Genomic DNA, 16,412 nt, shown 5'->3' with positions numbered 1-16,412 from the left:
AAGGACAAGACAATAAATGTTGAAATGATACTCTGTTATGAGGGGTTGGAGTTCAAATTCCAATGAATTCGAGAGATGGAGGTGTGAGGAGTGGCGCGGAGCGGCGCGCGCAGCATCATACGCGTAGGGATGTCCGCTCACGCTGAGTTAAGAATAGATGATAATTTTCAATTATTTGGAAGCACAGGTTTTATCAGTGATGTTTCAGTATGAAGCGAAGATCCAAATTTGCCTTATTATAAATTCATTATTATTTATTACGTATTACTTGTTGTTTTGTAAAAATAAAATCATGATTAAATAAAAATACTTAATTATGTTATTTTTTTGTATTTTTTTTTAATTATTATGGCTATAATCTCTAATTCATTATCTAATTTCTAATAACGAATGGAAACGCGGTGTGTACGAGGCATTTTGACTTGAAAAATTTTTACAAATATTTATGAAAATTAAAGTTTAAATGATTCAAAAAATAAAATAAATTTATAATAGATATGAGATAAAACATAGCAAAGGGGAGAAACGAGACAATTATTGCCATAAATCGTAATGATGAAAGCTCGAAATGCCAGGCATTTAACGCGCACCCCTTCACTACAGCGTTAGTGCTTACCCTCCCGAGAATGGAGGCAAACGTGACGCCGCCGTTTCGCGGCTAAAATTCCCATATTTCAATTATAAATTAAAAAGAATTAATCTATGAATCACATATTACGTGTTAAATAAAAATAATATGTAAGTGAACAGTGGCAAAATGGGTGTGGACAGTCTACCTCCGCGGTCATCTGTGAGTATATATTTTTCACGTACCCCTAGCCTGATGTTTTGACATTTTGAATGCAGTAAAATTTGTGCTGTACACATTTACATGTTACTGCAGGTGTCTACCTGCCTGTTATTTATAGAAACTGTTTTATTTTTATTCTTTACCACTTGTGTGTAACGCGGACTTCACGCTATATCCCAGCCAACCTTTAAATATCATTTAAGCATTGAAGGTTAACTGGGAGGGAATATATCTCTTTGTTGACCTTCAACCTTTAATTAAACAGATTTCAAACTAATAATAACATACAATATATATATATATATATATATATATATGTGTGTGTGTAATCATTAATCACATATTGCTAATTTGAATATTAATAAATAAAACAACTAAATACTCGGATAACATTAGCGTAGATAAAAAATAATCAAAATGGTTACCTTACTAAATCAATTAAATTCGTTTTTAAATTAAAAATGTAAAATCTACAATCCAGAGCAAGCAGGAGATGAATGATAGGTTCAATCTATTATCTTTATAGGCGGCCGTTCTTGGGTAAAACGTCGAGTATTAAAATCCGTCTTAAAAAACGTACATTTAATTTCTTTTGAATAAATCACCCTATTATTATTTATTTTTTAAATAAATAGGCACGAGTATAATATTTGGGTTAATCTTTTTTTTTAAACATCACCAAACTGTGGTTGCCAATTCACGTGCCAAGTGTGGCAACTACTGGTAAAACCTTCCTTTGTGGGCGAGGCATGTGTTCAGCATTGGTCAGTTAAGGGTTGATATAATGATTCCTATTTTTGCATTACATTGACGAATTGCGTATATCATAGTGTGTATTGAGTAAAAAGGTTAAGATATTTATAGAAAAGGTAGTATTGAGAGACACTGCATCTGTATATTCATATTGAAAGAACAAAAAAAAGAAAAGAAATCATTGGCTTCAAGAAGATGCATTGTCTCCAAACCTGACGCTGCTTATTTATTTTGACTCAACTTGGAAAAGCAAGCTGACGGCTGACTTGATGCAAAATTGGAAAATCGTATTGACATGAACAGCGTTATGCTTTGCACAGATACATCATTTATAATTATTAATACAGTCATAACAGGTCTACGGTCGACTGGTAGATAACGCCATATTTTTTTTTATACAACTTAGAATGGCAAACATGCTGACGGTCCACCTGATGGAAAGTGGTAACCGTCGCCTATAGACATGAGCAGTACCATGGACATAACAGAGTATACTGTTTCGCCCATGATACCCCCCATGCGTTGCCATTCCTGAGGACTCAGGTGTTATTCCTCTGTACCCTGTAAATTCACGCCATATCCCACCTTTCAAACCGAAACACAGCCATGCAAACACAACTGCTTCAAGGTAGAAACACGAATGGGACAGAGGTACCCAAGCAATCGACTTTTGTACAAAGTCTCCTTCTGGTAAATATGGTATGTCCATATGGTGTTAAGTCCGCCATTTATACTATTTAGGTATATTAAAGTTTAATAAATAAATTGCTGATTTCCTTTCCCGTGGGTGTCGTAAGACGACTAAGAGAACTAAATGGTCGAGGGATAGGCAGCTCTATAAACATCACCAAAGCGGTGCTCTATATACTGGATACTGCTCATGTTTATAGGCGACGGTTACCACTTTTCATCAGGTGGGCCGTCAGCTTGTTTGCCATTCTAAGTTGTATAAAAATAAAAATAAAAATAATACTAGAAAACGAATTGTTTTTTTTTTCTTTTTTATTGTTGTTTTTTAACTATTATTGTTGGTAATAAAGACTTTATCTATCTATCTATGTATGTTTAGCAAAAGACGGTCAATGACTTATATAATAATAAAATAAATAAATAAATTTAAATAAATAAATACTATATAGTATATAATGTATATTCAAAGGTTTTTTTTAATGGATGAAAATGGAATGGTAACCCCGCCTGCGCTAACGGAATACGCTGGCGGAGCACTAGTGAAGGGTGATCGATGAGAATGAAAACAGGCCAGTTGATGATGAATTCATCAGGAATTAACCATGATAGTTTCCAGGGAGAACCGCGAGGAGGTCGACCTGGTTGGATATATTGCTAGCAATGGGATTCTCAGTCTCCATTACTAACAATCCCTTTTCCCCATATATCCAAAGGTTGTCTGGAAGAGATTGCTTTTAGCGATAAGGCCGCCCATTGTTTTCTCATTGTGATTATTTCTTGTAATTGTTTATATTCATAATAAGTTTACTATTACAATCTTTTGGAGGAAACAATAAAGTGTATCTATCTATCTATTTATGTAGTAATATTATCGGCAACAAGATTATTAATATAGAATCAGTAGGCGCAACTAATCCGAGCAAAACTGCGGCTTACTGGGATTACATCAGCAAGATGGCTTTGCAAACAAATCGATGAATTACCAGAAATGTGTATAATTATTTAGCGCCCTCCATGTTTGCCAGTATACCGGGAAACATTACTTAATTATAATATCCATGCAATAAATATTGTTAGCGTTCATTTAAAATTGGAGTCCTTGCTAAGCCTTGTTAATATTATAAATCTGTCAGTTTGTAACGATGAATAGAATTTTGTTACTTTTTCACGTAAAAACTACTGAATGGATTTACATTTTTTTTTGCTGGGTGAAAATTGTATGGTAACCCCGCTTGCGCTAACGGGATACGCTGGCGGAGCACCAGTGAAGGATGATAGATGAGAATGAAAACAGACCAGTTAGCCCATCATGATGAATTCATCAGGAATTAACCATGATAGTTTCCAGGGAGAAACGGGAGGAGGTCGACCTGGTTGGGTATATTGCTAGCAATAGGATTCTCAGTTCTACATTACTAACAATCCCTTCCCCCTCTCATTTCGGTTGTATTGTTTTTTTATTTTTTTATTTTTGTTACCTCATAACTCCGTTAGTTGTGAACCTATTTGGATTTTTTTTTCTCTAAAAGTATATTTTAATACTTATATAGATTGGTTCCAAAGAATTTTTATCAAAATCGGTTTAGAATTTGAGCTTTTTTTTTTTTAATCAAAATAACTGGTTTTGTTACAACTGAAATCATTTTCTTCTTACATTATGCTGCGGAAACATCCCTCCATTTGGCGCGAAATGTAATCCACTTGGTTTCATGAATATTATTCGACGTATGTTTGTTTACATTATTGCTAAAATTATATCAACATATTAGCCGGTGACTGACTACTATTGAACACAGGCCTCCTCCATAAGGGAACCCCCCTTATGGGGGAAACCTATATTGCTAGTGTTTGCCATGCTCGGCAGGCGACTTAGCCACCACAGTTAGGCTTTTGGTAATGATAGTTTAATTTATTCAGCTTAATAACAGCACGGCATGTATCATTGCACATATGTATAGATTATAAGTGTACAAATCTTTCAAATCCAAAGTATTACTGTAGTCTAACTATGTATTGTATAACTAGTATTGTAGTTTTTATAAATTTTCAACCTAATAATAATATGTTATGAATACGCGTGTCGTGGCTGCCTTTAATTGAGGCAGCATTTTATAATGAATGAATGAATGAATGAGTATACTTTATTTCCATTATACAATATAGGAAATAAGCAAGACAATTTACAAACACAACGATACAGTTGTATAAGTACAGTAAGGCGGTGTTATTGCTGAGAGCAATCTTTTCATGACAACCTTAAGGTAATGGACTAATTGTTGTACAAGTAGGTATGATAGTGCTGTATAATTAAAAAAAGCATCTTTTGCAAATTAAAAATATATGAAAATTATATACATATATACACACATACACACATACACACAGACATATACATACAACCTTATTATCATGTATTTTAAGTAAATATAAATGTATGCTTTGTTGGTTGTCCTTAAATAAATAAATTATTTAAGAGGGACGCTACTGCCCATCCCTCGACTACTAAGTTCCCTTAGTCGCCTCTTAAGACACTTACGAGAAAGGAATGGATGGCTTACTCTATGCTGGTACCACACGTCTACTATTACATAAATATGTATGATACGGGGTAAATACGCAATGTTTTTGTTATTGTTTTGATCAAATTCTAAGTACGTAATAGTGTTATGTTTATTTTGCTTCTGTTATCTAAACAAGTAACTGTCGATCGATATGTTTATTTTATGCTACGATGAGAGATATCTGATGATGGTGATGAGGTTCTTAGTAGTCTGGGTTGTGACCTTACCAGAGGGAGACTTTGTACAAAGTCGATTACTTGAGTACCTCTGTCCCATTCGTGTTTCAGCCGTGAAGCTGTTGTGTTTGCATGGCTGTGTTTCGGTTTGAAGGGTGGGATATGGCGTGAATTTACTGGGTACAGAAGAATAACATCTGAATCCTCAGGAATGGCAACGCATGGGAGGTATAATGGGCGAAACAGTATATTCTGTTATGGCCATGGTACTGCTCATGTCTATAGGCGACGGTTACCACTTTTCATCAGGTAGGACGTCAGCTTGTTTGCCATTCTAAGTTGTATATAAAAAAGCAATTTCAGCCAAGAAGAACGGGTAGGAAACTCAGCTATTGTTGTAAAAGTTTATATATTTTTATCTGTATGTATTTTATATATGTTTATAGTGTTATTTGGTATGATAGTTATTATTATGTCAATTTATATAAATAGACATACAATACAATTTTTTTGCTATAATTTATGTTTGCCACCTCTGTCCTTCATACGTTTTCTGTTTGTACCTAATGGTCAACTGGTAGAGAATGCCATACGGCATTGAGCTCGCCACTTGTAGAAATTTATACTCGTATTGTGCAGTAAAGGATAAATAAATAAATAAACAGAGTATATTGTATCCCTCGTGATACATGATATTCTTCATGCGTTGCCATTCCCGAGGACTAAGTTGTTGTCTCTGTATTCTGCAATTTCATTGCCTGGTTTTCCAGTTTGAAGACTAGGCATTTAATTATTTATTGGGTACATTAAGATTTCTTCTGGGTTGGCAACGCGCACGTGACACCCCTACTGTTGCAGGCGTCCATAGCCTACAGTGACCGTTTACCATCAGACGGGCTGTATGCTTGTTTGCTACCTTTGTGGTAGTAATAGTAAAATCATAAGCCGAAGATGCGTGTTGCTCAATTTATTTGAAAAAAAAAAACAAACGTATTTCGACAAAATTATTTGATGTTACAGATATAACAAATCCCTTCCTACACTAAAACCGAGTACACCATCAGAAATAAAATAAAATAATATCAGAAAATGGCATCAGAATGCTATTTTTGTTAATTCTCGTTTTAACCGACATGCATGAAGGAGGATTCGTCGGAATGTTTAATTTTTTTTGTTATTTTTTTTATATGTACCAATTGGGAAATTTTTTATTTTGTTTGAAAGGCTCTATTTTCAAATTGGGCTCAAAGAAATTCTATTGAGACCAGCAGTAGTTTAGTAGTAATTTTATAAATAATAATATTATATTTAGCCACGACTGAATTTGTTTTTGTTTTTCCTGGAACACAATCTTAAATTATTTCGACACGAGTAAAACCCTTAAATTGAAATTTAACCAGAGTAAATTAGACTCTATTGCCTATAATATAGAGTTAAAAACTGAGATATAGTTAAATCTATATTTGTGCTCAATATATTAGAATGAGCTACGCGTATCTACGCGATACGTAGCACGTGCTACGGCCGCCGCCGCACATAACTACGCGTCTACGGCGTAGTCATCTTTATTCTACAACGCTTATGTTCACATTTCTTGGCTTCTTTTCTTTGTAGTGACATGTAATAGATTACCTGATTATGATTCTAATTTTCAACCGACTTTAACAAAAAGGAGGTTTATAATTCGGTTGTATATTTTTTATGTTTCTTACCTCATAACTTCGTCAGTAGATAAACCGATTGGAAAAAATATTTTTTATCTGAAAGGACATGCTTATAGATGGAACTCATAGAAATCCGATTAGCAGTTTAGTTTTTAAATTAAAATAACTGGTTTTACTATAACTGAAGTCGGTTTATGTTGTGAAACATAATTAAATTAGAAATGCTAAAATAATATGACAGGTTTTTTTTTCATTTACATTTATTTATTTATACATTAAAAATAATTATAACATTATAACAGCAAAAGCCAAATCAATGTTATAAATCTAGTGTGCTAACATACAAAGATATAATAAATGTATTTAACCCGACTCTAGATATTTCTGAGCCGCTTCTAATATCTTTGGCTGGCTACTATTAAATATATCAATGATGTAATATATATATATATATATATATATATATATATATATATATATATATATATATATATATATATATATATATATATATATATATATATATATATATTAGCGTTGTTTTACCATATACATTATTTCTAGAACTATACATGAAAATTTATCCTACTACAATTATTATATTCGATTGCCATCTTGCAAGCCTATAGCTATATAAAAATCGTGATTAAAAAGTAGGGGTTGATGGAAAAAGCGTGAAAATATATATATATATATATATATATATATATATATATATATATATATATATATATATATATATAAAAAAATATTTAAAGGTTGGTTACCCTTATCATTATGAAAGCGGTAACCATCGCCCACAGACATTAATATTACTATGCACGTAACAAAGTATACTGTGTCGCCCGTGATATTAATTATATAATATAGTAATAAGTGTATGATATATTGAATTTTATATAATTTTATACCATTATTAATTTAACGTGTTGATGGTTTATGGTGTATATTAATTATTATAATCTCAGCCATTATCTGTCCACTGCTGAACATAGGCCTCCCCATAGACTACCACAAGGAACGGTTCTGAGCCTTATTAATTCTTCAAACCGAAGCCACAGCCATGCAAGCACAACTGCTTCGCAGCATAATATTAATAATATTCAAATCCCTCTGGTTTTTATTGTTATTCAATAGATATTAGATTTCATGCCAGGAGCTCAATACCACTGTTTATGCAGTTAGCGCGAGGATGGATAAGTAGATAAAATGGCATCCAAATTACCAGAGGGAGACTTTGTACAAAAGTCGATTGCTTGAGTACCTCTGTCCCATTCATGTTTCAACCGTGAAGCAGTTGTGTTTGCATGGCTGTGTTTCGGTTTGAAGGGTGGGATATGGCGCGAATTTACAGGGTACAGAGGAATAACATCTGAGTCCTCAGGAATGGCAACGCATGGGGGGTATCATGGGTGAAACAGTATACTCTGTTACATCCATGGTACTGCTCATGTCTATAGGCGACGATTACTACTTTCCATCAGGTGGGACGTCAGCTTGTTCGCCATTCTAAGTTGTATAAAAAAAATTTAATAACTACCGGTTTAACTTAAAATTAATTAGATTGAAAAAGCTCGACTATTTTCGGGATCATGTCGTGATTCTTAGTCGTGAGTGACTGTAACGCGAGCACAAGCTAGACAATCGCTCACGAATCGATCTCGAAACTAGTCGAGCTTTTTTGATCGATATAATGTATTTAGAATTAACATTTATTTATTTATTCATTAGTACATATATGTGTACATGGCGGACTTAATGCTGAAAGCATTCTCTCCCAGTCAACCGTAGGGAAGTGGCAGAATACACGAATGTGCGGTACTAGTAATTATTGATATACATACATACCTACGTGCTATAAATATCAAGAACAAGTAATTAAAAAAACATCTATATAATTATTTTACCTCCAGTTAACACATCTCAATTAATTAAAGGAGAACGATTTAATAAGAATTTTCCAGGTAGTAGGTAATATAAGGTGCACTGTAATAAATAAAGTTAGATATAGAGAGTGTAGCGAACTAAAAGGTATGGAAAGGCGTAAATTATACGCGTGGGTGTATTCCACGAGGCGTAAACGGTCGGATAATCGTTTGTGGAACAACAGGCGTGCCTCGGAATAAAGGTCTAATGATGAGGAGCAGGCTCGACCGAGGGGCGAGTCAGTTAATTTTATAAATACTTATAAAAATCGCTTATCCTATTATTTACCAGAGATGAGACTTTGTACAAAAGTCGATTGCTTGGGTACCTCTGTCCCATTCGTGTTTCTACCGTGAAGCAGTTGTGTTTGCATGGCTGTGTTTCGGTTTGAATGGTGGGATATGGCGTGAATTTACTGGGTACAGAGGAATAATACCTGAGTCCTCAGGAATGGCAACGTATGGGGGTATCATGGGCGAAACAGTATACTCTGTTATATCTATGGTACTGCTCATGTCTATAGGCGACGGTTACCACTTTCCATCAGTTATCTACACACAGCTGAAACTACTAAGTCTGAACAGCTCAAAAGGACATAAGTTTTGTACATCTATACTAATATTATGAACAGGAAAGATTTGTATTTTTATATGTATGTATGTTTCTAATAAATAAACTTAAAAACTACTTTGTCGATTCAAAAATTCTTTCACCATTAGAAAGCTACATTCACCTTGAGTAACATAGGCTATATTTATTGCTAGAAAATATTAGGGATCCTTACTAAAACTTTAGTAACGTAAGTCAAGGTGTAAAAAAATGCTATAAAATATCTTTCGTCGCGTGCGCTGCGAAAACTATTTAGTCGCAATAGCTCGTTTTAGCACACTTTTCTTAATTTTATTTTATTTTGTTTATTTAAACACAATTTGCTTACTTCACTTACAGTTTACCAAAATGTGTAGCGAGCCTTAAGTTCATATTACAAACTTAAAAAATTTAAAAAAACCTATTTAATTTGTTATTAAAAATATTAATATCTGGCTGTTGAACAATCAGAGAGTTGAGCAGAGAAAACAAACACTTTAAAGAAACAAGTTTAAAAACTTCATAAAAATTTAGTTTTCTATACCCACTGTGACATAGTTTGATTAATTACGATATAATACAAATATACTATTTATTTTCTATTGTATGATGAAGAAAAAGTGTGTCCGTATATTTTTTTATCGCCGTGTGGTCTAAACTAAACAACTGAACTGATTTTGATAAAATTTCTATAAAACTAATCTAAAAGTATATCCTTTCAAATAAAAAAAGAATTTTCCAGATCGATTTACAACTAACGATGTTATGAAGTAACAAACTTAAAAAAAAACTCAACCGAATTAGAAACTTTTTCCTTTTTTAAATCGGTTAAAATGCATTAAGGTAACCTCGTCGATTGTTACTTGCTGCTACTAACGAGGTCCATAATGTTCACTATAATAATATTATATTGTAGATATATATATCTTAATGCAAATAAATAAACATATGCATATCAGACAAATATGAATCAGAAGGTAGCTTAGTTTACATAGGGAGACTTTGTACAAAAGTCGTTTGCTAACATACCACTGTTTATTGTTTCTGAAACTAAACAGAAATGCTTACATAGCTGTGTTTCTCTTTTTAGAGTGGTTAATACCACTGTAAAATTACAGTATGGTTTACAGAACTGTAGTGCCTTATTAGTTTTTGATATATAATTTTTAAGAAAAATATTCATTTTCATTAGCAGAACACTCTCTTAAAAGATTGTTAACAATTTCAAGATCATCATGTACGTGGGGTAAATTGAAAAAGTTATTGTTAAAGTTAGGCGAAGGTTACAACTTTCCTACAGACAGGTGTGTTGTCAGTTAAAATAATTAAGTTACTTAAGGTTTCTGAATGGTACCCTGGTGGTCTTATGATCCATATTCTTTGGTCGTTCACGCTCTGGTATTTCATTAGCACACGAGCAAGTGTTTCTCGAGTCTACTTATATTTTCTGGTTAGTGATCTGTTATGTCTGTCGGTTATGTCTAGAAAGAAATGTTTTCTTTAGTGAACAGTAATGAGTCCGAATACCTTTTCTGATGCGTTTCGAAATTATTTGTGGATATTTTAAATATGATTATATTACGAAACTTTATTAATCATAGTTTTTCAATTCAGCAATTGTGGAAATCATACAAGTGTAAATTATAATATACTTCAAGTATGGCATTATCCAGTTATTTTTAATTAAAAAACTAGACTTCTGAATTAATTTTAATAAAATTTTTCGGCGGCCGACAGCACGCCTGCAATACCTCTCGTGTTGCGGGTGATAATGGACGTCAGTAGTCACTTATCATCAGGTGAGCCGCATGCTCGTTTGTCTTCAGATTTCTATTTTAGATAAAAAAAAATCAAATCTATCAAAAAAATACAATTTACTATCTGGTAACAAACTACTTCTTTTTTAAGTTGGTAGAAAAAGAGCCTGTATCTTTCTTCATCTCGAATAATATTTCATGACATTAGATTAATAGGTTAAGGTACCAAGAGGTAACAAATAAACCAACGCACTTTCATACTTAAAACATCAGTAAAAATGAGACTCGGTTTACACTTGCCTACGAGTATTACGTTCAAAAAGAAAAAAAGCTGTGAGACCCTTAAAATGACAGCCTTTTATTACGTCTACATCATTTTCAATTACTCATAAAACGTTTGAAGTATCTCTCTATTGGAAACAATGGTGGAATATCTCAAAGGGTACAAATTAAACAACACAGAAATGCTCAATTGAGTTTATTGACCTGCGCAGTACAGTCGTAGCGGAGTTTGTACATAAGTACTAGGTATACGTACAGATAAAGGACGTAGCCCTCAGATGTATTATTATTAGACATTCTATAAAGTTAGACAACTTAGCTCATTCGATTTCTTTTGATCTTTACACAGAAGATAAAAGGTAACGAGGAAAGTCTCTATTGATCTGTATGATTACAAAGATAAGGTAGGTACTTTTTAAGAGGATGAAATGGCATTGTAATTCCGCTTATGTTATTTATTTCCCCATGGGAACATTGTCTTTAATTACTGTTGAATTCATTATGATGAGCCACCTGTCTTCATTTTTACCTAATGTTACTATTTGGTACCCCATTAGTTTTTGTTTTTACAACACAGGGGGCAAACAAGCATGCGGCTCACCTGATGGTAAGTGACTACCGCCGCCCATGGTCACACACAACACCTACGGCATTGTAGGTGTGCTGCCGGCCTAAAAGGAATATGCTCTTTTCTTGAAAATTATGTTGTCGTATCGGTTCGGAAATACTGCTGCTGGAAGTTAGTGTGTAGGTATATCTTTACCATAACTGTTACTATGATATTCTATGAGCATTATACTATACTAGTGATCAGGTCTAGCTTCACACGGGTATTTTCGATTTTCGAAAATAATATATAATCTACATTACTGATATGAATGAATGAGTATATTTGCATTATACAATATAGGAAATAAGCAAGATAAGAAAATAATTGATAGAAATAATTTACATGGTACATTAGTCCTCACAATATCATGGAAATATAGTTATGTCCATGATACTGATAAAAAATCAGATAATTGTTTGCCATTCTAGATAAAAAAAAATTGACTTCTGACTACCCTTCTTTTAATGGTATTTGCTATTTATTTATTAATTAAGATATAATATTAAATAATAGTGATTGTAATGAACACACACAATGTATTTTATCTATATTTCTTTATTATTTTTTTCGATGGAATTTTGCAGCTCACTTTTGGCCACAACAGAATATCAGTGTTTTGCTCTTTTTAGGGGCAAAGCAATAAGCTGTGACCATTTTGTGTTACTGTGCACACGCGTGAAGGGAAAAATTTTTACTTATTGTATGCAGTTTTTTTAACTTTTTTCTCTGTGCATTTATGTCTATTGTTGTTTGTGTGTTGTAAGTAATGCAAATAAATTATTTATCTATCTCTCTATCTATCAAGACAATTAATAAATACAATTAAACATTTGTATAAGTACAGTAAGGTGGTCTTATTGCTGAGAGCAATCTTTTCAATACAACCTGGTAATGGACTAATGGTTGAAGGTTAGGAAATCTGTAAATAGAAATCATTATTAGTTATTAATAAAAACAAACCTTAAATATCGAATGTATACGTAAAAGGGTTGTAATATTATTCTAGGTTTAATAGGTAGCCCCGGTTAAACACCCGGGGTAAACGTTTAGTTTAACGTTAAGTGGTCCACCCACCACTTTGGACCCTAAATGGAGTGCGACCACACGCAACAAGCTTCCATTAGCCAAATTGTGTAACTATTGTAATTCATACGTTTGTAAATTGTATTCGGTTATTAGTGAATATGAAAGAAAATTGTTGATAAAAGTTAGTTCGTAATTTGAGATTTGAAAAAAGGAACTAAATTGTGGGGAAATCATTGGCGTATTTCTAGGGGTTGGGCTTCTTATAAAAGACGTATATGCGTCTTTCATTCTCAGATCTGTCTTTTTTTTATTTAATTTAGAATGGCGAACAAGCTGACGGCCCACCTGATGGAAAGTGGTAACCATCGCCTATAGACTTGAGCAGTGCCATGGACATAACAGAGTATACTGTTCCGCCCATGTTACCCTTCATGCGTTGCCATTCCTAAGGATTCAGGTGTTATTCCTCTGTACCCTGTAAATTCACGCCATATCCCATCCTTCAAACCGAAACACAGCCATGCAAACACAATTGCTTTACAGTTGAAACACGAATGGGACAGAGGTGCCCAAGCAAACGACTTTTGTACAAAGTCTCCCTTTGTAAGAAGTTTATTTATTTTATTTAAATAACTCTATTGACCAAAATAAAATAAGGTACAAAAGGCGGACTAAATGCTAGTAGCATTCTCTACCAGTCAACCTTTGGGATGAACAGTGAATCACGAATGTGGTACTTTATTAAAATTCGTTCTTATTTTAAAATGGGCATACACAACTATGGGATGGGCACAGCCCACTAAGGCCCACTTTAAATATGCCTAAGATCAAAATTATTACATGATTAACAAGAGAGTAAACCGTATCGATTGTAACATAGTGATTTAGAACTTTCTTCTTTTTTAAGTCGGTTTAAAACTGCGCGTCGTGGTGTAGTTAATACAGTTTTTAATTTTGTCGTTGCCTTGACTCTCGACATGATCATTCCCACACTTCACCAAGCATAATCATCATCATCTCAGCCATTATCTGTCCATAGCTGAACATAGACCTCCCTCTTATACTGCCATAAAACACGAGGAGAATTCGACTTGGCGAATCTACCACTATCTACTAAATAGATAGATAGATATATAATTTATTTGCATTACTTACAGTACAGTACAAGTAACAACAGACATAAACCGTAAAAAGAGATAAAGGAATGCATAATAAAAAAAAAAAGCAAGAAACAATTTTTTTCTTTCATGCGCGTGCCATAGTAACACAAAATGGTCACAATTCAGTTTATTGTTTTGCCCTCAAAAGAGCAAAACTATCTAAAAATTTATGTATTATATATATTTATACAATATAATAGATTGAAACATATTGTGAACAGTCTCAGCTTTCGATGTTTGATTCCACGAACATTTTCAATTTCTCCCAACGACACATCTACAGATTGATAATGAAAAAAGAAATACGTCCATTATCCGAGATTAATGAAAAGCGACTTGGAGTTTTTATATTTCATTCCGATTAGAGAGAGAGCATTAATAAATATCTGATCCAGGGCTGTATAAAAATAATATTAAGCAGTAATGTGTTTTTGGCAGAATGTCGTGATACAGTTCTTACAGTTTACGAGCGCGCGTGAACTTTATTTACGATTAGATATGTATAGATTTTTATACTTCATTGATTTAGTAAACGATTTCAGCTGATTAAGTAAACAATTTTGGCTGAATATGTTTCAATCGAATTTCAAGGATTATTTATTCATTAGTTGTTTAATAATCATTCATTCTGACTCGTTCGTTCGAGCTGTCTCGCTCCCGCCACTAAGCACGTATAACACGTCGTCTCTTTATATATAGTTTAAAATAATAAATATTCATTAAAACCAAGTGCCTTTGGACTTTACATCCACTACAACCTGCATACCATAGTAAGGTATATAAATACTATTCATTAGTACAAATATGTGTACATGGCGGACTTAATGCTAAAAGCATTTTCTCCCAGTTAACCATAGGGAAGTGTCAGAATACTCGAATGCGGTACTAGTAATTATTAATATATATACATACTAAAATTACATATATAAACGAATAAATATATATAAATAACAAATATACTTACACATATATGACATATTATATGATATATTATACACGAAATTGAGAACAAAAGTACTTACTGCTCGTATAAAGTAAAAAAGTGAGCATGCACGTGTTTTTCTTCTTTTTTCAACTTATTTGTATTCTTTTTAGATTATTTCGTTAATTATGAATTTGATTGTTGTAATTGTATTTGCCATACATGCCTATATATATCGCCACCGTGTGTGTGAATCGGCTTCGTAGGTATGAACTTAGGTCTTCTTTAGAAATAGTCGAATTTTAATAACATTTCAAAATTTGTCAGCCAATGTTGGCTGGCGTGTATTTTTTTAAAACTCAAAACACGCCATTTTTCGTGTTTTATAAGAATAAATCTTTATTTGTATAAAACATGGCATACAAAATGACGTATTAATTATATTTATGTCTTGCTAAACTGGTTAAAAAAAATTTGAAATGGATTTTTTTTATATTGTAAAATTTGTGTTCTTGTAACCAGTCATACAATCATTTTCTAAATAAAATGATTTGCAAATAATAATTAAATAAATATTTTTGTAATCCTTCACGCTAGATAATAATTATGATCAAATTTATTCACATAAGAATAAAAAAGTTGCGCTCTTCTTTTTTTTTTATGCAGCTTTGAAGTGCAAACAAGCCCACCTGATGGAAAGTGGTAACCGTCGCCTATCAACATGAAACAGTACCAAACAAATCAAATTGTTAAGAATTCGCAGCTTTTTATAAATCATTTATAGAGAAATATTACCTCTAGATATTAATCTAAGATTATTGAACTCATTTAGCTCGAATGCTGAGACTTTCCGGGCAAAAATGAATATTTCCCGCCCTTTATAATGAATGACAATGTCAACGCACAGTAAACTCATTTTGCCGGTCTGGGAAATTGTTCGGCTCTTGCCACTTCTGACTCAGCTTGTACTTACTCTGTAGTAAGCAGTGGTCAATCACAAAAAAAAAATGTTACATTATACACCATTCAATTCTTTATCTATCATTCGAATATTATATTGTTATAGCAGTATAGGTTATTCTCTCTGCCTCTTTATATCGTTCAAATATTTCTCATAGAATAAGCAGTATAAAGAGAAGCCGAAAATTAAGAGAGTGACGACACAGCTGACGTAGATGATTATAAATCTACTAAGTACTTGTTAAGGTACTTGTATACAAAGGGGCAATATTATTCTCAAAGGGAACGGGAAGGTATCATTAATATTTCATAATCTATATTGTATCTGTAATATAAATATAACTTTGTAGGTATAATATAAAATCGTTTAGTATTTTTGCTAAAATTAGTTAAAGGCCAGAAACTGAAATCAATACCTTCCATAATTATAATCTTATTTTTAGCTCATTTCTGATAACAAGGTCACAGACTTAGTAGTCTTTGACATTAATTTAATTAAAAAAAAAAAATATCAAACAGTAATATCTAAGTGATTTCGAGATTATTC

At 32.8% G+C, this 16,412-nt stretch overlaps 1 protein-coding gene across 2 annotated transcripts in view; it reads left to right on the top strand.

Annotated features, from left to right (window-relative positions):
- LOC113514590 (dual specificity tyrosine-phosphorylation-regulated kinase 2) overlaps positions 1 to 16,412 on the top strand; it is a 101,588-nt gene that overhangs the window by 9,095 nt on the left and 76,081 nt on the right. The window contains exon 1 of one of the 2 annotated variants that reach the window (XM_052901939.1): positions 606 to 790. The exons of the other annotated variant lie outside the window; for it this stretch is intronic. Within the exon in view, the coding sequence (XP_052757899.1) occupies positions 758 to 790 (33 nt within the window). The 5' untranslated portion in view covers positions 606 to 757. Of the gene's footprint in view, positions 1 to 605; positions 791 to 16,412 lie in introns of those variants that run through there. 2 annotated transcript variants of the gene reach the window in all.

Source organism: Galleria mellonella, unplaced genomic scaffold (assembly GCF_026898425.1).
Source record: "Galleria mellonella isolate WM207_F2 unplaced genomic scaffold, CSIRO_AGI_GalMel_v1 utg83, whole genome shotgun sequence".
Lineage (NCBI taxonomy): Eukaryota > Metazoa > Arthropoda > Insecta > Lepidoptera > Pyralidae > Galleria > Galleria mellonella.
This window is presented reverse-complemented; position numbering and strand designations above follow the sequence as displayed.